Raw genomic sequence first — 26,423 nt, forward strand, 5'->3', positions numbered from 1 at the left:
GAAACAAAAAAGGGGTTGAGAATAAGAAAGTTGGAAGAAAAGGGCCTACGAGGATAATGTTGTCGAAAGAGAGAGGACTCTGGTTGAGCAAGTTCTTGGGTAAATTTGGAAACACTGGAAAGGGGCAAAGATCAAAGTTTTCTGCTAATGGTTAAACATTGATTACTTCAAAGGATAATATTCGTTGCATAAAGATGTCTCTAAAGAGAACAATAACAAATATAAAATTAAAAACTTATTTTAAATTGACAAGTAAGGTTATTCCATTAAGGATTGAGGACTAATATTCTAAATTTTAGAAAATCAAAGGAAAAAATTATGTGATTTTGTAGAAAAACTAAATTTTATCAAAAATAATTAATACTAAGAATGACTTGCAACTTAAGAAATCCTAGGGAGAGTCAATCCACCAAAATAACCTAATTAAATCTAATATGAATATTTAAGTTCTTGACAATAGCTAAAATAAAAAAATTCAACTAAGAATCTTGACTCAGAATATTTTTCATTAAAAATCCTTGTGTACTAAATCTAATTAACTAGCTAAATTTCTTCCACCTAAAATATTTTACTGTCAAATGATCATCTATCACGGTGAACATCTGATATTGAAGAAAAATTTATTAAAAACATTTAAAAACATATGTAAAAATAAAAATATTAGAATTAAACCTAATTAGTTTAACGTGACTTCATCAATCTCCCTAAAAATAAAAATAAAGCTTAAAACTAAAATATGAAAGAAGAGATTAAAAGAGGAGATGAGAGAGAGATAGAAGAGAGAGCCCAAGGACTAAAGAATTAAAGTCTTTTATAGATAAAAACTAAGGTTTCCTTGACAATAAATTTCTACCTTTTTGCCATTTGAATTGGTTCTCCTTCGTAAAATAAAAATATCTTTTCTCAATTAGAGTCTCAATCCTAGTGATCTTGCCTCATTTAGTAATCGAGTCAAAAGTTAAATTCATATTGGTAAAACATGATGGATTTGGAATATCTGACTTGTCACACATTTTTAACTAATTAAAAGTCCAAATTAGCTTTTCTTCGTGAAATAATATTTTGTTCTACTTTGAATCAAATTTTCAACCTCATAATCTCGTCTTAATTTGATAAGTAAGTCAAAAATTATAGACAAAATGGTATAACATGACACATTTGTAGTGAATGAAAACTTGATTATGTCAATCTGGGACTATCAGATCTCTTGGACCGTGCTTTCCTACTAAAAAACAACACCCAAATGTTCTTATTTTTCTTTCCCTCAAAGAAAAAAATTCACAAAAACCCTAAAAAAATTTTGAAAAAAATTTGTGACTATGAACCTATTTAAGGGTCTAAATACCATTTTCTGTCACCCTAACACCCTTCAACCTCCTAAAACTAATCTTTAACCACGATTTCAGTTTAACTTTTAAGGAATGAACTTCACCCTCTACCTCAACTTGGGTTGTCATTGGATAGGATTAGACATGGAATCCAATCCATTCTCATATTTTTGGATATCGATTGAGGGTTTCGATCCGATAACCTATTTACTCGGTTGATCCATCAACCATATCCCAGTCTTATATATAGGGGTCATTGATAAAGATGAGAAAGTGTATAAATTATATTATAAATTTTGTTTAATTAGTGTACAAAGTTTATTTAGATTTTAGCAAAAATTCCCAACGTGATCAGCTTCAATTCTGGCTCATTGTTTATTTTAATTCCTAAAACATGAAGGGCAAAACTGTAGATATTTCAAAGTGGCAATCTCCTTGATATAAAGAAGCAAACTCATTAATATTTATTTGAAAAATGACAATCTCGGTAGTTTATAAAGTAAGGATCTCACAGGTTCGCTACTTTTTAGCGAGTTAGATTTTTTACTTTTCAAATAAATATCAGCGATCTCGCTACTTTATATTAACGAGGTCATAACTTTGAAAATACCTAGGATCTCATTCTTCATGTTTTGGAAATTAAAATGAGTAGTGAGTCAGAATCGGGATTTCTTCATATCAGCTCTCAAACTGATAATTTACCCTAACTTTTATATATTAAATCACGTTTGATCTTATCCACATCAGCTCCAATTGTTATTGGATCGAGTTTGGATACTAATATTAATTAATAATTGATAAAAATTCAATCTAACAAGAATCCAATCTGATGCTAATCGGATCAGTTCGGAGTCAGATCCCATTCTTACATGATTGGAACTAGATCAACCCCAATCTGATCCATCAAAATACAATATTACCAATGGGTAGGTACCATGATTGCTAAGGAGCCCCCTTGATGTAACCAGATCCACAATTACACCACCCAAGACCTAAGCATGTGCATAGTAGATGATACGTGTAAGTCGATTAGGAGCCCATCATAGGCATGATTCGTCTTATAATGATGAGAATAGTGTGATCATCTTCAAATCAAATGCATTAAAGTTCATGTGTCATGTGTGATCCTATACATCAGGAGTAATGATGTTAAGTTCCACTCCCAGACACGCAAAAGATTGGTTGGTTGCGTCATGGAAATTATAATGGCTCAAGAATGATGAGATAAGGGCCTCATGGGTTGTTGTGCAGTTTAACGCCGTCCCTGCAAATAACTAAAAGTTGCAACAGATTAACGTAAGTCCCTCACTTCACTTGCATGTGCGAATATGATGATATGATCATTAACTACCAGAAGACATCCCCTAAAATAAGAAGAAAAATAAATAACCATATTTATAAAATACAGTTATGATTTCCCCGTTCATGAAAAATCAACATCTTTTGACTGACTATGAAAATTAAATTATTTTAGAGTCGTGCTGGGGTGACACAAGGGTGACAAAAACTCACGGTGTCATGTACATTACCGTAGATGCTTTCCGCGAGATACGAGTAAAAAACATCTACAGTTATGTGCGTGCCACCACATCATTTTTGTCACCCTTGTGTCTCCATTTGTGTCATTCCAACATTTTCCTTTTTTTTATTTTGCAAAATTTATGAAAGAACTGTGTTGGAGTGACCTCAAGATTGACCTCATTTCACATTTTTTTGATGTGGAGGTGCACACAAAACCATTCTATTGATGCTTTTCATTCGTATTTTGATGAAAATCATCTATGGTTGCTACACACTTCCATGTGATGAGAAAAGTGTGAAATGAAGTCAATTTAGTATTATTCTTTATGAAAATACTTTAAAAAATAATAATAATAAAGTGAAGTGGAGGTGTGCCCAGAATCATTGTTGCTTTCACTCATATCGCAGGAAAGATAATTTTTGGTTTTGTGTACATCTTCCATGTAGGGTGACAGTCTTAACATGATCCGCAAACATGACTCTCAAAACGACATGAAATTAGTGGGTTTGGGTTCAACCTAATTGAGTTTGGGTCATAATAATGTCGACTCGTTTAACACAATTATTAAATGGGTTAGGTTTGGTTTAGGGATATCAACCTGCTTAACTCATTTTGACACTTTTAGTTATTTTGTTATTAAAGTGCCATTTTAAATCATTAAACATAGGAGATATCTTAAATATCAATAATTATTTAAGGGTTTTTTAAATTAATATTTTATTTACTAGAATTTTGTAGTACTTTTTCATAATATATAAAATTTTTTTTTCAAATTTTATAAAATACAGATGGTGTTTTAGATAATTTTCAAATAATGAATGGTTTAACTTTTAGTTTGGGAAAGAAAAAAGATACTTTTCTAACTAAGCTATTTATATATTTTTTTAATAAGAGATTTTCATTGAAATCTAGAGGCCTTGCTAGATTCCCAATATGGTGATCCATGTGGGAAAACAGCCCTTAGTAAGACTTTAAATCTTACTAACTACGGCTAGTATGACTCATATGGTAATGAAGAACACTTTCCTTACCAAGTTAATTAGTAAGGAATTAATGCTTTTAATATATATTTTTTGTTACAGATGAAGATATGTAGTTTTTGTACTAGACTATGACACAGTTTCTTTTTCTAATTTTCTCGTCCCTTTAATTGGTTGTGATACATCTTTTGCGATCAACTTAATTTATGTTGATGGTTATTGATTTATTGTTGTATGACTTTACTTTTAGTAATAGAATTTTATTTGTGGTGGTGGAAATGGAACATATTTTTTCAAGTAAGATTATAATTTTATTAAACATGTTACATGGGTCGAGTTAGGTTACCTATTTAATAAATGTATTGGGTTTAAGGTTATAACACAATTATTAAATGGGTCAGGTTTAGGTGTGTTAAATTTTCATAATATGCTTACCTCAACATGATACAACTCGACCTATTGCCACCCCTAATCACACCCCAATTAAAGATTAAAACACACTATTCAAACATTAAAAAGATTTAGCTCAAATTATTATCTTAACATTACAAAACATTATAACACTCTTCAAACGATTTCAATAGTTGTTTACAATTATGATTAGGCTCATGTAAAATCCTAAATCGAAAAAATAGAAATTTAGCAAGAAAAAAAAAAGGGAACTTATATTGACACCCAACTTCAACTTACTCTCAATACTTCAATTATTTTATTTTCTTTTTTGGAGTAGAGCTAGCCTAACTTAGTAAGGAAAAAATGCCTTCCAAAGGCTCATCCACAGTAAATAAAAAAAAAAAAAACTGGCTTTAAGATCTGTAACAAATCATGAGGATTTGTTTTGACGGCAGATAATTAAGCCTTAATAAGGCCTTTTTCCATACTAATTAACTCCTTGGTATGAAGTCCTTTCTGTCAACAAAATATTAGTCATGAACACTTATATGGTAATGTCAAACCAATGAAGAACTATGATGCGGATCACGTGGATGCACATGGATGGTGAATACTAGAGTCTGTTTAACCATCATTCTACTTTCCAGTTTCTATGAAATTAAACTACTTTTTTTTTCATCTCTTCGGTGGTCGGTCGTATTTATGAACAAACATTTATTAACTTATATATATTGCTCATCAAGTTAGTTAATATGAGGTGATCCTCTTGTTTCTTAACCACTTTTTAAGTCTATTTAAACACCCACCTAGCTAACAATTGCAAACCCACAACTCAAATTTCTCTCTTCTTAATTGTCTCTTGATCTGATATACATTTCAAAGACTTCAAGTGGGTTTTAGATTTCAAATTTCTCACCTCGTGGTTTCTTTCTTGTTTGATTCTCAATGTCGATGATGTTGGGGAGAACAGCTTTGTTTTCTTAGCACTACTACTACTTGTATTGATCCCACAACAAGGAGATGCACGGATTTGGCTACAACAAACGAAACACGTTTCATTAGGAATGGGAGGCATTTGTACTTGAATGGGTTCAATGCTTACTAGTTGATGAACATAGCATCTGACCCATCTCAGAGAGTTAAGGTCACAACTACTCTCCAACAAGCTTCAAGGTCTGGGATGAATGTGGCAAGAACTTGGGCTTTTACTGATGGTGGTACTAATAAACCTTTACAATATTCTCCTGGCTCTTGCAATGAGGAAATGTTCAAGGTACCTATAATTAATTAATTAATTAAAAAAAAAACAATTCTTTTCCTTTTTATTTTAATTGAACTATTTAAATTTTTGGTTAATTGAGGCATGGTTTGATTGATATATTAATTGTTTGTATTTTCAGGGTTTGGATTTCGTGATAACTGAAGCTAGAAGAAATGGAATTTATTTGATTCTAAGTTTGGTAAATAACTATGAAAATTTTGGTGGAAGAAAACAGTATGTTCAGTGGGCAAGAGATCATGGACAAAACTTAAACTCTGATGATGATTTCTCTACACTAATCCAGAGGTCAAAGATTACTACAAGAACCATATGAAGGTATAAATAGAAAAAAATTACTTCTTTTTACACTAATCTAGAGTTTGCTCATTCATCCTCTTTGGAGTTAAAATGAGGTAAAAGAGGAAAAATGATAAAGTAAGAAAGGGTATTATTGAATAAATTTGATAAAATTAAAAGAGTGAAGAAAAAAGATAATAAAGTGCGATAGTGTTTCAATGTAATTGAAGTGAGACTCACATTATATTTTATTCTACATTGGTATGTCCGATGTAGACTGTGCTTACGAGAATTAACTTGATTACGGGAGTATCAGATAAAGATGATCCTCGCTGCCAATCTGAACTTTCTGGAAACATGGTTCAGGTGATGTTAACTACTCACGCTTTCCTCCACTTTCACCTTAACAAAAGATAACTTATCCTGATCCCATACTACACTGTACAATAAAAAAGAATACAATTCTACACGTGTTTCTTTCCTATAAGCTAGGTGAAGGCCTACCTGCTGTCCTATCACACATAATTTAATAGACTTTAAAATTGACATCAATTTACATTTTGCTGATGTGGAAGTGTGCTCCTAGCCATAGATTCTTGGAAATGCTGAAGTGAGATTGAAAATTAACATCCTTTCACACATTGCTGATGTGGATGTGTGCATAGAATCGTAGAGCTTTTCATTGAGATAAGAGTGAAAAGCATCAACGGTTCTGGGGGCACCTCTACATCAGCAATGTGTGAAATGATGTTAATTTTAGTGTCACTCCAACATGACTCTTCACTTGTATCTGGTTGAAAAGCTCTAGACACACATCCACATCAGAAAAGTGTGAATCAATATCAATTTTAAAGTCATTCCAACATTTTCATATTGAATTGTGATAAATTGATTTGAAAAATGTCATTCAAAATTCACTCAATTGCATAGAACCATAAAGATATTTTTCCTTTGTATCCTGAGGAAAGAAATATGCGGCCCCGTGCACGTCCCATGTTAATTGAGTGAATTTCGAGTATCGTTTCTCGAGTCAATTTATGACTCTTTCCTATTTTAAAACCCGTGAGCTCACCCTATTTGTATTAGTATTAGGTTTGAGTGGTGATAACATGACTCTCCCCATGTAGCATATACCCAATCGACTCCCCTGACATAGGGTGTGCCAAAACCATAGACTTTATGGGGATGTGAGGTTGTGTATCCCAAGGCATAAAGTCTATGGTTCTGGCACACCCCATGTCAAGGGAGTTGATTGAGTATGCCACATGGGGGAGTCATATTATCAAGACTTAATAGGTTTACAAGCACGATTGCCCTCTTTTACTTCATTGCCAATCAATCGATCACATTTGTAGTGCAATTTCTTTAAGAAATCCACAGTTCCACACTCATTTGTGGCTGAGTTATCACTCGTCGAGTTTTTATGTCCAACTACATTGGACACTTTTGTCTTCAATTTATGGTTGAGATGGGAAGACATTCCTCAGAGAAAGGAAAATTTACAGCAAGCCAGAATGAGAATGAGAACGAGAACGAGAATTTCATCAAAAGTTGATCATATTTTGAGAAATTTCTCTAAATTATATTCAATGGGTGCTTTTGGGAGCATGTAAAAGCAGCGCAAGTTCACCTATAGACCCAACTACGGCCCATGGGGCCTCCTAATTATATGTGATAAAAATTATTAGACTGATTTTATTTCAATATTTTATACAGGATTGGATTAGAGAAATGGGTACATATGTCAAATCCATAGATAGTAATCATCTCCTTGAGATCGGTCTAGAAGGATTTTACGGTGATTCAATGCCTAAAAAGAAGCAATTCAACCCTGGCTACCAAGTTGGAACAGACTTCATCTCCAATAATCAGATGCCAAAAGTTGATTTTACCACTATTCACCTCTACCCAGACCAATGGTAATTAAAATAATACATCCGATCCATCTATCCTTCCAGGGGAGGAAAAAAAATATCTAAACTTTTATCAACTTTAATCAACTTATATATATGGGAAGCGTTTAGAGGTCCTCAAGGGAGCCAAACATTTTCAAAATATGGGTTAGAAGTTTTGGAATGGCTGAATTTTTTTGTGAATTTGGTCTCTATGATGAAGAGATCATACTCACCAAAAATCAGCTCATTCTGAAACTTCTAACTCTAGTTTACAAGTTGAGGAATTGTGGATCGTCCAATTTTTTGTAAATCACTTTTGATGGGGTTAGAAGTTTAAGAATGGGCTGACTTTTGGTGAGGACGATCTCCTCATCATAAAGATCATCCTCAGAAAAAATTAGCCCAGTCCAAAACTTCCAAGGAGATCATACTCATCAAAAATCAGCCCAGTTCGAAACTTGTAACTCATATATTGAAAAAATGTTTGGCACAATGTTTGGTTCTCTTGAGGGCCGTGTATATATATATATATATTCCCATTTTTCATCTGTTAAAATTAAAATAATTAATCTTTGATTGTAGGATGTCAGGCTCAAATGATCAAGCCCAAGCTGCTTTTGTAGATAGATCGGTACAAGCCCACATCCCAGACTCAAATTCATCAGTCCTTGGAAATTACTGAATTTGGCAAGTCATCTAAGTCTTCAAGGTATAGTGTTGGACAAAGGGATGCCTATTTTGGAAACCTATATAACTCTATCTACACAATTGCTAGAAGTGGAGGAGCATGTGGTGGTGGGCTTTTTTGGCCCAAGGAATGGATAACTTCAATGATTGGTACGAAGTTGTATTGGTTGAGAGCCCTTCAATTGCTGGTGTCATCACTCGACAATCTTGTATACTATCAACTCTAAGTTAGACTCTTCAATGGGTGATTAATTATAAAGTTAGCTAGGGTTGATCCAACATCCAGGACTAGTTTTCAATAATATATAATGTAAGGTTGAGATTGTAGTATAGCTAGAGTTTTTTAATTAAATTTTGTAGGTAGAATGATGTTTTAAATTAAAATTAAAGTTTGATCTTTAATCATGCAACGAGCAATGACTCCGATCCTATCTGTTGCTTGCTTTTGATCAATTGTGCCATAAATACATAAATTCCCAAAACCCAATAAATCCATTTTGTCTAACAATTCATGCTACTTGCTCTTGTATTCTTCTTTTAATAAATCTAACCAGCTTGCCTGGGTTCAATCTAATAAAATTCCTCATAAGAAATATTAAACCCCAATAATGCATGGATCTTCAACTTCCACATTCATCCAATTTACAAGAAAACTGAACTCTAAACAGGAAATTGAACAAAATTTGAATTTTACGTACACACTAAGTCCCCTTGTTTCTAGATTTTTTTTATGGAAAAACAACAATTTGGTGCGTCCTAATGGACATATATGAAACATACTTTAAATGAAGGGCCTTGAAAAGATCTTTGAATCAACTACACATGGGCTTAAATCGGACGTGCAACGCGTTACAATACTCATTCAATCTAGAGAAATACAAGTTAATAAAACCTTGGTCAAAAATTGGAATCTAGTAAAGAACCAATGAAGGATAAAAGTTTGTTCAGTCAATACTTGAAGGTTCTGTTTGGTTACAATACTCATTCAATCTAGAGAAATTCAAGGTGTAGATGCATTCCTTTGCAAAATAGATTATTGTTTCATGTTCGAAGAGGTCCTTTAGTTTATTTGATTCCCACATGGACAAGTTCTGAAACCAAACAATTCTTTAGGAGAATCACTAACAAACATATTCTAAGAACAATGGTTTATACATGTCACTCCAAACAGACCCCAAAAGTACTGATTTATAAATAATTTAACATATATAGTATAACAAAATCAATGCACACAATGAGTCAATTCGATTTTGACTCTAGTCAAAACTCGTTCAAACAAGTCTAGTTTTTTTTTTTTATATTGTGGTTCTGTTCCAAAAAATATACGAAATTTAGTTAAAAAACAATTCTTATTGGTCGAGGTCAACAAGAGAGAAGGTTCTTTATTACACAGGTAACGAGCCAAACCAACAACTTTAAGGTTTAATGTATCCTACAAATTTTACACTTGGACCTTAGGCTCAATTTGCAATTTTTCTTGTACTTCTTCAATCGAACACAAAATTTAATTCAATTTTTTTCTTTAAATCTTGGTCCTTTGTCAAAAAGTGAATATGGACTTTTTGGGTCCAAGACTTCACTTTCCTCATTCAAATATCTGTAATGATTTTATAGTAAAATCCTAATGTTGAAACAATGATTGTGCATATGCCTAATTTTTTCATTTGCTTAATTAATCAACTTGTCAATCTGATTGTGACGATTCCTGATGATGGACAAATGTTTTAAGAGTGTTTTTTCGTCATTCGATATGTTCTAGAACTCGGATGAGAAATTCCATGCAAAAAAGCCTTAGAAACCACATTACGCTAGGAAAATGTGACTCAAAACCATGGTTTTATAACTCATTTTAATGTCTCATCCATGAACGAGACCAAGTGGTCTTGGACAAAATGACCATGTGTATGCATAGCCTAAGCAAGTTAACAGACCACTGCGACAACCCCACATCCTTTTTGGAATCTCATTCCTCATGACCAATTGCAAAATCCCTTTTAGAGTGAGTTTCTTAACCCCAAAACCTAATAGTTCAGCATGAAATTCTGTCGGCAGCACCTATCGATGCCACCCTTGCCATTGATGGAAAACTGCCTTCTAGAAGCATCTTCATGTACTCTGTTGGTACCACTGACAGTGCCACCAACAGTGTGAAATTGTCACATAATTTGAATTATATGATTGTTATGTCTCCCTATGGGTGCCACCAACAGGAAGATGTTACCTAACACTTAATTTATATATTAGAAGCATTTGACTTCATTTGGGCTTGATCAATCTTTGATAATCAGAGCTCCCAAGCCTCTCACACACATTGGAGCATTCTCAACCGCCATGTGAGACTAATACTAGTTGAACCCACCTTCAACCTCTGTAAAGCTCTCATTTGATCCCACTTCCACCAGCAAATCTTTCTTTGCACACACATTGCTAGATTCTTGGAGCAAGAGGCAAAAGGAGATGGAAGAAGTGAAGGCAAGGATGTGAATAATTCAAAGAGCTTGATTGGAAGATCCGTTGGTTGAGTCATCATTGTAAGTTTTTTTTTTTCATTTCAAAACCTTCTAAAGGAGTTTCTTATTTTTGCCTTGTCAAAAACCTAGTACTTGTTTGAGTCTAGGACTCTTATCAAGTGACAAAGTTTTAAGATTCCTAAGGATAGAAGTCAAATTTTGAGTGAGGAGTTGCCTTTTTTCAGACAAAAAGGTTTTGGGATTTAGCCTAGGGAAAAATCTCATATATAAGTGAATAGAAAACCTCTTTTATTAGCGAAAACCAAGAACCTAGCATAGGTGATCTTGGGAGTGGACGTAGGAAATTTGTCAAACCACTACAAATCTTGTGTTTCTTAGTTTATTACTTGTTTTCTTGTTAATGTACACTTGAATATTGTTTATGTATGCCATGAATGTCATGCTGAAATTCTGAGAATTTAAGTGTATTTCCTTGTTAAGTATAACCTAGAGACCTTGATTGCATTGGGTATATGTGAATAGCTCTAGGTTAGTAGATCATCGCACCTGACCCACCTAGAGGTCTTAGGATTAAAAAGGAAATTTTTTATTTGTCCTATTGACCTCCCTCCTCTAGGATTAGACACCTATGAAGACCGCAATTTTAGAACTTTGACTTCCTTGTAAATTTGGTTGGTTGGTTTAAAAGAAAAATAGAATTTGGTAGAACATATGTCTTGGAAAGTGACTAATGAATTAGACCGGGTACCTTAAAAAGGGCTACCTGCTTTTCGATTCAAAAAGTACGAAAAAATGTGAAGGAAGAAGATGAAATACTAAAATAAGTCCCAAAAGAAACTAAGGCTAAATAGTTCAAAAAGAAAAGAAAAAATAGTGGATTTAGTAAGGTGAAAGCTGTCGAGTGTAAAAATGCGAGTAAGTTAGAATATCACAAATAAAACCCCTTAGATGTATTAAAATAAACATTCACACCTCTCACTAATCTAGACGAAATGCTTAGTTTGGAATTAGATCTTTAGGTCAACCCAAGTACTCCTAGTAATTTGAAACAAACCTTATTCTAGGAGATCGAACCTCGGAGTTTGTAGTAAGAATTTCACTTGCAATCATGGTTTAATTTATTTTTGTAATTTTTTAAGAGACGGATAAGGATTGGATCTCTATTTCAAATATTAGAACAGTTCATTGATAAATCAAAATTAATCTATGCTTTTGAATATTAACTTTAGTATTGATTATTATACATTAATGTTGTTAAATTTTGTGGGTATATTTACTGCAAGCCCTCACGAGTCAAACTTATTCACTAGGAGTAACCTAGGGGTTTAAGGATTTGTTGCATTCGTTAAATCTAATTGAGTTGACTGCAAAAGTGGCATTGTAATTTATCTTTTCCTTTTTGTGCAAGAAGAGCAAAATCTAGGTTTGGGGTGTGATAACTTTTAAATAGTGCATATTTTATCATAGTTTCTCAGGGCAGCTGTCAAGCATTTCTTATTATAACTCCAATTTTACTTTAAAGGCATGAAATGTATTTATTTCATTATCTTGCGGATGTTATTGGCTTTTCCATAATATATTTGCATGTAATTATATATGTTTCAAAGATCCTAATTACGTGTGTGCGCTTTTGTAAGAATTAATTCAATGACATAAGGATCAAGAGAATAAAGTGCACAATTAAGACTTCAATTGCAATTAGAAACAAATAAATGATCATAGAGAAAAATGGAAGCCATAGGGAAGAACTTAACGACAACATGGTGGAAATGTAAGGTGGTGTTGTCAACAACTTGAATTTCACGCTTAAGCTTCACAGGAAGAACTCCCACGTGAGAATGATTGAAGCTTCGAGCTCACATGCTGACACCCCTTCCAGATAGTTTAGAGGAGCTTATAAAATATACTCATTTGGATTCAATTGTCTTGTCTTGGATAGTTCAAGTCATTGATCTCTAGTCTTGCTTAGGTTTAGTTTAGTTTCACTTCACCCTCTTCTTCTCCCTCCTCACTTCTTAGTTTTGTTTCCTTTCCAATTTTTTTTTTTGATTTTTTTCTAATTTTGGATAAAGAGGAGTTGCATACTCTATTTACAATCAATCAAACTTCATTTTAATTTCAATTGATTTTATCATTGATCTTGCAATGATGTGTAGGTGATTCCCTCCATTAGAGAGGTGGAGTAAGCCAAGATCAAATTATTAAATTTATCTTTGCTAGTTTGCTTTATTTTCAATTTCCTTTCCTTTGTGCTTAATTGTTTAATTCAATTGATTTCTCTTCAAGGATTAATCCAACTCTTGTGTTTTAAAGCTCAATTTAGATCTTCTTCCTAGTTACGCTAACCTAGATAATCCATGCTTAGATTAATTAGATCCGTAGATGGATTATGCTTAATCTAGATAACTAGTCATTAAGATCCAAAACCTTTGAGTGAAGGAGATCTTTTCTTTAGACCTTAATTTTGGGCTTCAAAACTCCATCTTCCAATCCAAGAGAATTTGGTTGCAAAATTGGATTGATATCAAGAGAGGATTCACTATGTGAAAATTAAAAAATTGGACAGAAAAAATTGACAAGCCAAGGCCCATGAAGTTTAGAAACTGAATTTTGACAGTCTAGAACCGTCGAAATTCTTGATGTTCCCAGATTTGACGGCTTAGAGCTGTCGAATTCCCATCCTTCATTAATTTGATAGTTTCGATCCGTCGAAAAAAAAAATTGACAATGAAAAATTCAACAACAGTTCGACCTCTTGGTCCGTCGAATTTTATGAATTTTGATGGTCTAGGGCCATCAAATTTGGGCTTTTTTCACATTGTGATTTGAAGTTAGATTGAACTTGTAAGACAGATCACTTGTTCTAGGTGGATTCTAACTCTCTAGTTCTTCTTAATTACATATTTTCTTTTAATTCAGAATTTCTTGTTTAGTAGATCAATTTCACAATCTTTATCCCTGTTTTCTTTCCTTTGTTCCAAAGCTTAACAACCATGCACTAATCCTTGTGGTTCAACCCTTACTTGCCTCAATAATTAAGGTTTCTTTTATTTGTTCTACATTGTTAAGCCATTCAAGAACAAGACACCACGATCACACCATTTGGTAAATTTTCGTCTAAAATGGTTATTAACAATTAAATATTAAAGATTATATTTATTTGTTTGATGTCTTAAAAAGACATAAACACATTAACATAAACCAATGACTTTCTCGCTAGACTCCATATTTCTTTATTTTTCTAATGAAACATTAAAAATTACAGATAAGTTGATTGGGTTTTTATCCAACTTGCTGCATTTCTGAATTGACTCATCCATGTTTCTTAGTGGGCTATGTAAGGTAATTCAAACAATATTTTGCCAAAAGCACTCGAAATTCATTTGAGTTGAGTTGACTCATCTAAGTTTTTTGGGTCAATTAAGCAAATTCCAAGTAAATGAAATAATCATAGAGTAATAAGAGAAAACAAAGTTGAAAGTCTTAAATGAGGAGTGTGCCACTCCCCAACCCATTATAATAGGAGGACAAATTTCTGATCTTCAAAGTTAGTAAAATAACTCTTTTATAAAATTTGTGAGAGAAATATTACTAGAAAACATTATCTTTCTTTTTCTACTTGGACGTTTTTGAGAGTTCATGCATTGATATACAAAACTCATCCAAGATCGAGACATATTGCCTGAGTTAACTTGGTATCGGAGCTGAATGAGAGATTTAATACCTAACATTGAATTTTTTGATTTTTTGAACAAGACGTCTCAAACATATCGGAAAACTCACTTGAGACGACTCGGTATCAAACCTGAGCGAGACGAGACGCGAAACTAAGTTTTAAAACCATGCTACATATACATTAAATTTTTTATTCCAAATAAGGAACAACATTTAATCTCTTCATAATATGAGGAAGGATCCTCAAAACATAGGAGAAGAACCTAATATTAATAGAAAACAATAAAATTCAGCCACCCATATTTATTGATAATCAAGAATAAATTCAAATTAATAAGGGTAAATTACACTTTGAACCCCTATGATTTGGCATAATTCTAAGTTGATCCTTTAATGTTTTAACAATGGCACTTATCTCCCTTATCATAGACGTTTTTAACGTTGAAATGCTATTTTACTATGTTACCCTCTTATTTTATAATTTTTTATTGAAAAAAAATAAACTTTAACAAAGATAAAAATGACTTGCTCGAACATTTTCAAACTCTTATATGTATGAACCATTTTATTCACGAGGATATCTTTGTTTATGAAAAAGGATGACATTTTAAAAATGGTAAAATAGCCTTTAAAAGAATTTTTCTTTTGTTTTGTTGATAAAATCATATTTTAACGGCTTGATTGACAACAAGTAGACGGAAAGGGGTTAAGAGAGGCCATAACATAACAATTGCTAAGGGAGGTAAAATGCAATTGTCAAAATGTTAGGGGTCGACATAAAATTATACCTATTAACTAATTTTACCCTTCAAATAAATAATCTCTCAATCATGATCAACCTATTAACTAACATTTATTGCAAATGACCATAAACTAATGTGTTTAAATGTCAGACATCAAATAATCTAAAAATATATATATATATATATATATAAAACTATAAAAGTATTGATTGATCTCTAGATCATCCTCATCAATGTTCTAAGCCTGTCCTCGGATTTCAAAGGGATTTGAAAATCCAATGAATAACAATTAATGCAAGGAACATGTTGATTCCTTAATATTCAATAATAAATATTCCATGGTTGGGTGTGTAAGATCATCTGTGAATGAACCCCAAAAGTCCCAGACTCATCCTTCGTCAATCTATCTATCTAGTTGGGTTAGGCAGCATCCCATGACTTGAACCAACAACCCACAAGATTACCAACAGATGGATGGCCGAGTGGTAGCGACGTAAATAAGTTGGCTGTTGCTAAATGTCGTTGCTATTTCTCAATTTTCTTGTACCGATTACTAATATTTGGTGGTCTCAGATCGCAGGGATTTAAAAAACAATAATTTACCAAAACGGCAAACACTACGTCATATTGCGGTTTTGGCGACGCCCCATTTGCGCTAAAAACGACTGCTAAAGGCAGTCGTTAATTGCGACAGTTCTTAACCGTCGTTTAAGCGTCGTTTCAATGAAATAAGTAAAATTTGGGGTGCCAATAGCGACTCTAAAAAAAAAAAAAAAATTCGTTTTCAGACCGTCTCTCTCGCTCGGTTCTCTCTCTCTGCTCGTATCTCACTTACACTCTCGCTCTCTCAGTCGAATCCGTCGCTTTTCTCACTCTCTCTCGAATCTGTCTCTGTCTCTCTCTCTCTCTCGAATCTCTCTCTCTGTCTCTCTCTCTCTTTGTCGAATCTATCTCTCTCTTACTCGACGCTATCCCGATTTCAATAAGTTTGAAATCGTCTTCTTCTAAGTTTGGATCTAGAAGGTAAATCGATCGAAGTTTGATCGAAGGACCTGTGCTCGATCTCTCACTACAGAATCTGTGATTTTGATCGAAGGTTTTAGTGATTTAGGGCAGAATCGATCGGAGTTTGATCGAAGGTTTTAGTGATTTGTTCGATCTCCCTCCCTTTGCTTGGTTTGTGATCGAATCTTCAGGTATGTTAAAATTTTTTATTGAATCTCTGATTTTCCTTAATTAATTTAGGATTTAAAATGTTTTCTTCAATGTTAAAGCATGTTTTAGGGTTTGCTTATGGAGTTTTATATCATGATCTAGCTATTATGTCTCTTTAATTTCAGTTTTGAACATGAGTTCTTGCCTTTATTACCCTTCTTTAAGCTCAATTTTAGATCTGATTATCTTTCATATTCATCAATTTGAGATCTGAATATGCCTCTTTTTCTGAAAATTTTAGAAGATCCATTACTTTTTTCAATTTTGTTTGCAAATTTTTTTTTCTTCAATTCCACTCATTAACATTGGCTCTGCTCAAATTCAGTGGGATCTATGTCGTTTATAAAGAGATGTAAGAGCTAGATCTGATATGTAGGGAAGTTTGATCAGACAATGTGGAATTGATCTGAATTATTGGTTTTTAGACTAGTCTTGCACATTTATGAACTTAGGTGTCCATTCTTGAGAAAATTTGTCCTTTCTAGAGAAATCACCATCTCATTTTGACTGAATGAGAATCATGTGTTCCTTTATTATGATAGGTCCCCTCGGTAGATTCATCACCTCAAAAAGTCGTGAATGAGTATGCATGAGGTTGTCAAAAGTGTTCCATGGCATTTCCAAGAGCTCAATGGCCTTGTTCTAGCAAGTTTCCTATGATATTCTCAGGGCATTTTTATGGCCTTGTTGGATTGGATCCAACAGATTTCCCATGATGTTTTCATGGCATTTTTAAGACCTCATTAGTGCGGGTCTTGTGTGTCACCCACATTGTTCTTATGGTATTTTTAAGACCTCGTTAGCTTAGGTCCAATAGGTTCTTGGCACTATTCTCATACAATCCTTAAGGTCTTGTTGGCTCGGGACTATCAAGTTGTTCGCATTGTTTTCTTTGGTTCTTTAAATGTTCAATAGTCCAGCTCTAGTTAATGCATTGTTCTCAAGGCTTGTACTATTCATGGTGTATATAAGATCTCACTAGCCAGAAGGTCGCACAGGCATTTGCATGACATCTTTGTGTTCTTGCTGACCTGAGTCCAGTAGGTTGTTCATACTATTCTCAAGTTTCGGCAAGTGGCTAATGTTATTCTGCTAATGCCTTTAAGGCCTCGTTGGCCTGAATCTGGCAGATCGCCAATGCTGTTCTCATGGCGTCAGTAAATCCTTCCCAGCTTAGGTACAGTATGTTGGATGCATTATTCTCACAGAATATTTAAGATTTTGAAGGTCAGGGGCTAGTAGGTTCTCGTGGCATCTTGTCAGCCTGGGGCCAGTAATTTGCATCATTCTTATTGCATCTTCAAGTCCTCATTAATTTGGGCTACAGGTAATTCATCCTGTTTTTATACTGTATTTAAGGCCTAGTTATACTCTCCCATATTATTTGCGTCTTCAAATATTATAAATGTTCCCATCACATTATGGGTCGTACAAATAGAATACAATTGATCGATGGTTAGGATCATCATTGTTTCATGAATCAATGCTACATGCTATGATTTCTTATTCTTTTAATGGTTACTTCTCTAGGCTCCATATTCTTTACGTTCATAGGCTGTCTGGAAGAAATAAATAAAGAGAAAAAGAAAGAAGAAAGCACATGGTCACACATTGAGCTATAAATGAATTTTCTAAGTGCAAGCAAGCATCAGAAACCGTGCCTAAAAGTGATCATAACTAATCCTCACTTTTCTCCATTTTATCTATTTTGTCCTTCAATTTTAATTAATTATTGTGAAACCCATTTTAGAGGTGCTAAGCATACTTGTTAAGTCTTACTAAATACTTGAATTATATCGATGACACTCGTGGCCATATGTGCCACTGAACCTGCTATATCGATATATAATTACGACTAAATATAGTTTACTTGAAAAGCTCATATAGAATATAGTTTACTGATTAGGGTTCATGTTAGGGGATGAGGGATTTTTATACCAATTGCCAACCTTATAAGGCATTGGTCCTTTATTCAGGTTTGAGACCGGTATTTTAATGTGAAGGGGACGTTACTATGGCTGATAACAGCTTGCCCCATTTTGTTCTGTTTTCATCTTTACGAGCTTTTTTCGCTTGTTCTAGTAGGTTGACCTGTGTTCTCATAGCATTTTTGAAGGCCTCGTTGGCCAAAGGTCAGCATGTCCCCTACGATGTTCTCTATACCAATTTTCAGGCCTCACTAGTCTGGTCCATCAGGTTGCCCAGATTGTTCTCATGGTATCTTTAATTCCTCGTTGACTCGGGTCTTGTGGATCATCGAATGTTTTTCATGGTACCTTTAAGACCTCATTGGCCTGGGTCTAGAAAGTTACCTATTCTGATCCCTTGGTGCCTTTGAAACCTGTTAATCCAGATCTGGCAAGTCTCGACACATTGACGAAATCAGAATTCAAATGCATTCCCAAAACATTCAATTTTCTGTATTGGTCTCAGCCAATGCATTCTGATATTTTGAACCTTGGTTAGAATTACTACAACTGGTGTGCAGTCCACAGCCAACCTAAGGAATGAAGTAACATTTTTACAGTCCAGCCTGACAGTCTTGTATAGTTTTTGAATCCTAAATTTCATGCTTAAGACTGTTTTTACTCATATATATATCACCTCTACTATTCATATTGTATATGAAGAATTTTCTGATACTTATTTTTCTCTGCAATTGTAGTTCATCAAATTCTAGATTATTTTTTTTTACATTTACTGTATGTTTCTTTGAAACAGGTGGGCAGACAAGTATCAGGTATGTTATGTTTGTTTCTTTTTCTTTTTTCCCCTCCCTTTAATTTATGTTTCAGTCCTTTTCTTCTTAAGCAAGGAAATGTCTAACACGTGTAGCTTATGTACGCAACATAAATTGGTTGTGGGTGCTAGGCATTCTGGTTTGTATTTTTCAGTTTAGTGCCAATCATTCTTGAAGTTTTAAGTTTTAATTTAGGGTTTCAATTCATAAAAGTGACAATTACATAGATAGGGATCCTAACTCTTTACTAAATTTATCATCTCAATTCATTTATTGTTAGTCAAAATTTTTAGCAAAACAAACATATCCATTATAGGAAACTAGATCATTTGCCTCGGGATACATTAAGAAATCATTGCACTTGATATGTACCATGATTTAGGTTTAAAATCTCCCTTGATCACATATTACTTATTGAACACTAATCTCTTTTAGCAAGAAAAGAAATAGGCATACCAATCACTTTTCATTAATCTGCTACATGCTATATAAGACTGAACTCAAGGATAATACTATATAATAAAATAAAAATATGAATAAACCTAAAAGAGTGCTGATTTTTTTCTAATTCAACCTGACAAACTAACTCAAAATAAACATGTGCAGTTGTGTATGCTGAGGGAAAAAAATCGACCGTTCTTACATGTGCCATGTCAATGAGTTTTTTAGTTAGTTTGTCAAACTAACCCAAAACAGTGCTGTGCTGATTTTTTATTTTTATTTTTTACTTACTTAAAAGTAGACTTGTGTTTAATCTCAATAAAAGATGTTCATTTTAACAACACATAAATGACAAGAGGCAATGAAAATAGAGGCACAGAGACCCAATATGACAACAACTGATCAGAGCAGAGCAGATATTTTACACAAACTTGAAAGGAATGATAGAACTTGAGCATCAACTGACCCTATTACAACCCAAGTGTGGAATACACCCCCATCATAGCTTGTATGTATACATTTCCTAGTCCAAAATCTTCTTACCTGACTCATGAACCCTCTCCCACCCACACATACTGCAGCTGGTCAGTGACTAACCAAAGTGACTCACCACCAACACTGAATTATTGATCAAAGTCCCTTTTTTTGACTTCTACAAGGAATCAAATCAACCCAACACACACACATTCCAATAGAAGAAGAAGAAAACTTTACTTATAAAGAAAAATTAGATTCTACAAGAAACTAACAAAAGCTGATTTGGTTGGTACCCAATTACCACATAAAAAGGTCTCACTTAACTAAATCGGTGGTCTCACTTTACTAAATCGGTACGTATATATGCTATTTTCCCCATGTATTTGTTGTAATATACAGAATCAATGAGCTCTAGGTACGTATAAATGTCATTGTCGTCCTACCTTCAATAACTCACTTTATGTGGGTTGTTTTCTTTAGAATAGTATTTGATATTTTTAATTGTTGACATTTATTTTATTTTATTTTCTTTTTATTTTAGTTTTTTATTCATTTTTTCACAATAATAAATTTATTTTTATTTCCATTCGTAGAAAATGTCTTCCTCGTCTACACCCCCAAGTAAAGAATGGATGACGGCACCAAGACTATCTGTTGAATACTTAGAAGGAGTTAATTCGTTTTTTAGATTCATAAGAGATAATACCCATAAATTGGGGAGTGATGATTGGTATTGTTGTCCTTGTGTTAAATGTCGTAATCTTTTAGGAGGAAAGAAAACACTTAAGGATATTCATACACATTTAATATGTGATGGTATAGATACTTCCTACACGACATGGATCTATCACGGAGAAAGCCCCATAAGTGATGTCAATATCGATATTGGTCCGTTTACTAGTAATCGTAATGAAGATGTATTCCCAAGAATGGTTGAAGTTAATGAAGAAGAAGATGTTCAGGTTAATGAAGAAGATGTTCAAGTTCATGATGATTTACCAGAGGATATTCAATACAAGAAATTGATAGAGGATTCAATGCAACCTTTATATCCGTCTTGTCGAATTGAGAATACAAAATTATCCGTGACAGTTGATTTGTTGAGCATGAAGGCTAGACATCAATGGTCTAATAAGAGTTTCTCAGAGTTGTTACAATTAATTAAAAAGATTTTACCCGATGATAACACTTTGCCAGATAATACTTTCACTGCTAAGAAGATGGTCAAATCTTTGCGTATGAAGTGCGAGATTATCCATGCATGTCGTAACGATTGCATACTATACTGGAGAGAACATGAAAATAAGGATAGTTGTCCTACGTGTGGTGAAAGTAGATGGAAGCCGATAAACGATTTGAAATTGAGAAGTTCACGTTTACCGTGGAAAAAATTAAGATATTTTCCATTAACACCAAGACTACAAAGAATGTACAATATACCGTGGATTGCAGAGAATATGACATGGCATGAAGATGTGGGTTCAGTACTGAATGAATTAAGTATGCGTCATCCAAGAGATTCTTCCTGTTGGCAACAAGTAAATCGTAAGTGGGACACATTTGCTGCTGAAGCACGTAATGTTCGATTAGGACTTGCAACAGATGGATTCAATCCTTTTGGGAATAATAACAATTCTTATAGTTGTTGGCCTGTTATGATTGTCCCGTACAATCTACCTCCATCCCTATGCATGCGAAAGGAGTTTACAATGTTAACATTATTGATTCCTGGAAAAAAAGGTCCTGGGTATGATATTGATGTTTACTTACAGCCATTGATTGCAGAATTGAATGAATTGTGGTCTAGTGGAACAACAATATATGACTCTCATAAAAAGAAAAATTTTACAATGAAAGCAATTTTGTTGTGGGCAATACATGATTTTCCTGCGTATGGTCATCTGTCGGGTTGTAGGACTGCAGGAAAGTATGGTTGTCCTGTTTGTAGCGAAGGGACAGAGGCATTGTGGCTAAAACATGGAAAAAAGTTTGCTTATATGGGACATAGAAGATTTCTAACAAATCCAAGACATATTTTCAGGAGTCAAAAATCACAATTTAATGGAAATGAAGAACATAGAAAACATCCTCGGCGTTTGAGTGGTTTTGAGGTATTAAAAAATATGGAAAATATCCAAACAAAATTTGGAAAAGTACCAGGCAATAAGCGGAAAAGGCCTGTAGATGAAAATGAATCATCTGCATGGTCTAAGAGATCGATCTTTTTTGATTTACCATATTGGAAGGTACGTTATAACTTTTTTAAAATATTAATGATTTATACTATATAATGATGGTTGTAACTAACATATAATATTTCATTCCTATAGGATCTACCTATTCGTCATAATTTGGATGTAATGCACGTGGAGAAAAATGTAACAGAAAATCTCTTTGCAACAATTATGAACACGAAAGATAAGACTAAGGATGATCTTCAAGCTCGTCAAGATCTTAAGGATATGAGAATAAGAAAAAAATTGTGGCCAGTAGAAAAGAATGGCAAGTTGACATACCCGGAAGCTCCTTACGTACTATCTCGACGAGAAAAAGAGTTAATTTGTATGACTTTGTATAATTTGAAGGTTCCTATGGGGTATAGTGCAAACTGGAAACATAACGTGAGCTTAGAGGATAATGAGTTAAAAAATTTGAAGTCTCATGATTATCACATTCTCATGCAACAGTTATTACCAGTTTTGCTGATGCATGCATTCAAGACACATAAAGCTTTGCGCGTTGCTATTCGACAGTTATCGGTATTCTTTAATGTCTTGTGTTCGAAGGAGATCATCCGTGAAGAACTTTCTAATATGAAAGAACGCATTGTGGAAACATTATGTGTGTTCGAAAAGTATTTTCCGCCGTCATTTTTTGTTTCTATGACACATCTTGTTGTGCATTTGGCAGAGGAAGCCCAAGTTTGTGGACCTGTTAGATATCGATGGATGTATCCCTTTGAAAGGTATGTAAAAAGTTTTATATTCTGTATATGTTTCTATATTGTATTAATAAGTTTAACGCCAAGTTTTAATATTCGACGACATATGTATATCAGGATGATGAAAACGTACAAACGATACGTACTAAATCATACATATCCAGAGGGGTCTATTACTGAGTGTTTCCTCATGGACGAGGCAATGATGTATGCCATGAATTACATGCCCAATGATAGAAAAGGATGCCAAAAACAAGTATGTGAGAAAGTAATGGATGCTAGTAGTGAAGGACCCTATCCTATTGATAAAAAAGGGAAGGTTTGCATTCTTGAAAATGTTCAATACCAACAAGCACGTAAATGGGTACTTCGCCAATCGCCTGAAAATGCTGAGTGGGAAAGGTATATACAATTTGATTTTCTTATAAACTTGAACATTATGTTAAAGATTATATAACACATTCACGTTACTTTCGTGCATAGGAAGTATGCTACTTATATTCAGAGCCACACATTCGACAGTCAAATTCGGAGAGGAAATTTACGACAAGAAAAGACAATGGATTACATTCCTTGGCTCAGACAACAATTACAAAATGAACCAAATTGTCCTCTAAAAAGACTTGTTGATGGGCCGAAGTTTGAAGCCATTTCATATAGTGCATATTCAGTAAATGGATATCTTTTTTGTACAGCAGATTCAGAAATGAATAAAACAACACAGAACAGTGGGGTCTCTATGAAAGCCATAACTAGTTTTAGGTCAAGTGTCAGGGATACGAATTTGGTGAATGAAGAAGTCACTTACTATGGCATTGTGAAACAGATTTTAGATCTTGATTATCATGACTTTAGAGTTACAGTATTCTATTGTGACTGGGTACGCATAGAAGACGCAAATGGATATGCAGTTGATCCAGAAACAAATTTGATTTATGTTAATTTTAAAAGATTGATGAAAAATACAAGAGAAACTGATGAGCCATTTATCCTTGCTTCTCAAGCAACTCAAATATTCTATTGCAAAGATCATAGTAGACCTATGGATGATTGGCATGTTGTCTTGGAAGTTCCGAAGAGATTGAATCGAGACATGGACTCTTACGAAGACCCCTTTGTATTTGAGGCAAGAATGAATGAAGATGTTTTAACAACAACATTACGAGATGATATCATAGAAGATGATAACATAGAAAATGATGATTGACAATGCTTGTAATCAATGGTTAGACATTTTGTTTATTTTTAACAAATCTATTTTATATGCATGTTAATCTTAATTATAAATGTATATAGTTTCTTATAATTATTGTATTTGTTTGACAGGTACTATGTCAAGCGATAGATCATCTGCATCTACTTCTCATGGGTTTACTTCTCAGAGTATGTTATTAATTGTTGTGTTTTGTATTTCTTATTAGATGTTTGATTTTGTAACTCATCGACTATTTGTAACAGGTGCACGTATTCCTGTGAAATTTAGTATAGATGGGCAACCTATTGGGAAAAACTCAAACAAATTATCTACATCTATAGGGCGTGCTGTGAAGACTTATGTATCACCGATTTATGTCAAATGGAGCAATGTGCCCAATGATTTTAAAAATCAAATGTGGGAAGTTATAAAGGTGAGTTCTTTTGTCTATTTGTTCTACATATTTGTTATTTTGTTTATTTGTTATGCATATTTTAACCGTTAATTTAAAATAATTTATCTTCCTTGCAGAATACATATGCTGTTTCAGATGAGAATAGAGAATGGGTCCTTAAAAAGGCCAATCTCTTATGGAAAGATTGGAAAAGTTACCTTCGTTGTGAGGTATATGATAAATATAATACAGATGCAGAAAGAAAAATTCATATACCTCCATACGTGAAGAAAGAAGATTGGGAAATTTTCGTTGATGAGTGTTCGAGACCCGATGTGCAAACATTAAGGCATAATGGGAAAAAAGCTAGGAAAGCACAAAAGACTACACACACTTCAGGCCGAAAGGGCCAAGCAAGGATTGCCGAAGAGCTGGTAAGTTTATACTATAAGCATAAATTAGTAAACATATTAATTATTTCTAATATATTTACTTATCTTACTTACAGAGAGAAAAAAATCCTAATGGGGAGATCACAAGAACAGATGTCTTTCTTGCGACCCATACTAAGAAGGATGGGCTTGATAAACAACAACTTGTAAGAATAATTAATTTATTTATTCATTTGATATTAATTGCACCAAGAAATTATTAAATTAAATATTATTTTTTATTTATTATTCAATTAATTTGTAAGAAGCGATTGATAGGATGATTGATACTGATCCCTCTAGTGTACATAGGGATTTGGACCATGATCCAGTTGCAACAGTATGTGCATTATTTAAACTCTTAATTAGTCTATTTAATGTCTCTTGAAAGTATTAACATTACTTATTTATTATTATTCTTTTTTTAATAGATTTATGGTCGTGATAATCGAGGTCTTGTGTGAGGTATGGGTCTCGGTGTTTCCAAAACCTCCATGCATTATACAGCTCCATTAAAAAAAGCCTTAAAAGATCAACAAGTATCACATCAAACATTCGAGGCTAACTTGGAGGCTAAGTTTAATGCTAAGTTTGAGGAGTTGACAGAACGATTACAAGAGGAGTCTAGAGCACGCAAGTTATTAGAAGAGAAATTGCTTTTTTATGCCCAAACTGGAACATTGATGCAACCTTCCTTTAATATTGGAAGTTCTTCAAAAGTATAAATTTTAATTTAATTAAATAGTAGATTTCATTCATATTAAATGTTGGAATTTATAAAATATTTATATTGCATCTATTGTTTTGCAATTTTATAGGCGAGACACGATACAACACAGCAGGATGTACAATCAGATCGATCAACTGCGCAAACAGCTAGAGGCCGTTGTAAGCTGCTCCGTATACGAAAGCCGTGTGATCCTATTGCCGTAGGGAGAGTGACTTGTGTGTCTGCTACTGATCCAGATTGTTACAATGTTATTATTGATGATATCCTTGTTGGGAGTGTGGAATTACAAAGTGGGGAAGGAACTTTTGAAGATTTGACAATCGGAGATGTCACTGAATGGCCCAAATTCAGGACACAATTTTATTGATGAAGAAATGGAAAAAAGGTAATTTAATTTCGTATATGTAGTTACATTATTCCTTATTAAAAATATATACTTAAATGTTGTATTGATACAAATGCAGATGCAGAAAGAGATCTAATGTCAGATCGAGAGTTAGACTTTAATTTTTGGTATATTTAGTTTTTGGTACATTTAATTTCACTACATAGACTTTTTACTTACGTATGTTTTACGATTTCTTTTAACTATATTTATTGTTGTTAA

General features: G+C 33.6%; 2 protein-coding genes and 1 pseudogene across 3 annotated transcripts; all 3 read left to right on the forward strand.

The window, feature by feature from the left end:
* Nucleotides 1-5,195: 5,195 nt before the first annotated feature.
* On the forward strand, nucleotides 5,196-8,154 carry LOC147384275 (mannan endo-1,4-beta-mannosidase 1-like; annotated as a pseudogene). Its single transcript, XR_015172447.1, has 4 exons — nucleotides 5,196-5,496; nucleotides 5,624-5,820; nucleotides 6,058-6,147; nucleotides 7,459-8,154. The product of XR_015172447.1 is annotated as a mannan endo-1,4-beta-mannosidase 1-like (transcript).
* A 7,879-nt stretch (nucleotides 8,155-16,033) lies between these two features.
* On the forward strand, nucleotides 16,034-22,977 carry LOC147384276 (uncharacterized). Its single transcript, XM_086425726.1, has 5 exons — nucleotides 16,034-16,448; nucleotides 19,189-19,207; nucleotides 20,719-22,371; nucleotides 22,456-22,721; nucleotides 22,813-22,977. Exons 3-5 carry the CDS (start codon nucleotides 20,722-20,724, stop codon nucleotides 22,829-22,831), a joined length of 1,935 nt encoding a protein of 644 aa, XP_086281852.1. The 5' UTR covers nucleotides 16,034-16,448; nucleotides 19,189-19,207; nucleotides 20,719-20,721; the 3' UTR covers nucleotides 22,832-22,977.
* Nucleotides 22,978-23,014: 37 nt separating this feature from the next.
* On the forward strand, nucleotides 23,015-26,423 carry LOC147384277 (uncharacterized). Its single transcript, XM_086425727.1, has 7 exons — nucleotides 23,015-23,090; nucleotides 24,393-24,449; nucleotides 24,525-24,694; nucleotides 24,793-25,089; nucleotides 25,164-25,253; nucleotides 25,905-26,201; nucleotides 26,281-26,423. The coding sequence occupies exons 2-6, from the start codon at nucleotides 24,398-24,400 to the stop codon at nucleotides 26,181-26,183; spliced, it is 888 nt and encodes a 295-aa protein (XP_086281853.1). The 5' UTR covers nucleotides 23,015-23,090; nucleotides 24,393-24,397; the 3' UTR covers nucleotides 26,184-26,201; nucleotides 26,281-26,423.

Source organism: Akebia trifoliata, chromosome 15 (assembly GCF_017979445.1).
Source record: "Akebia trifoliata isolate Shusen 1 chromosome 15, ASM1797944v1, whole genome shotgun sequence".
Taxonomy (NCBI): domain Eukaryota; kingdom Viridiplantae; phylum Streptophyta; class Magnoliopsida; order Ranunculales; family Lardizabalaceae; genus Akebia; species Akebia trifoliata.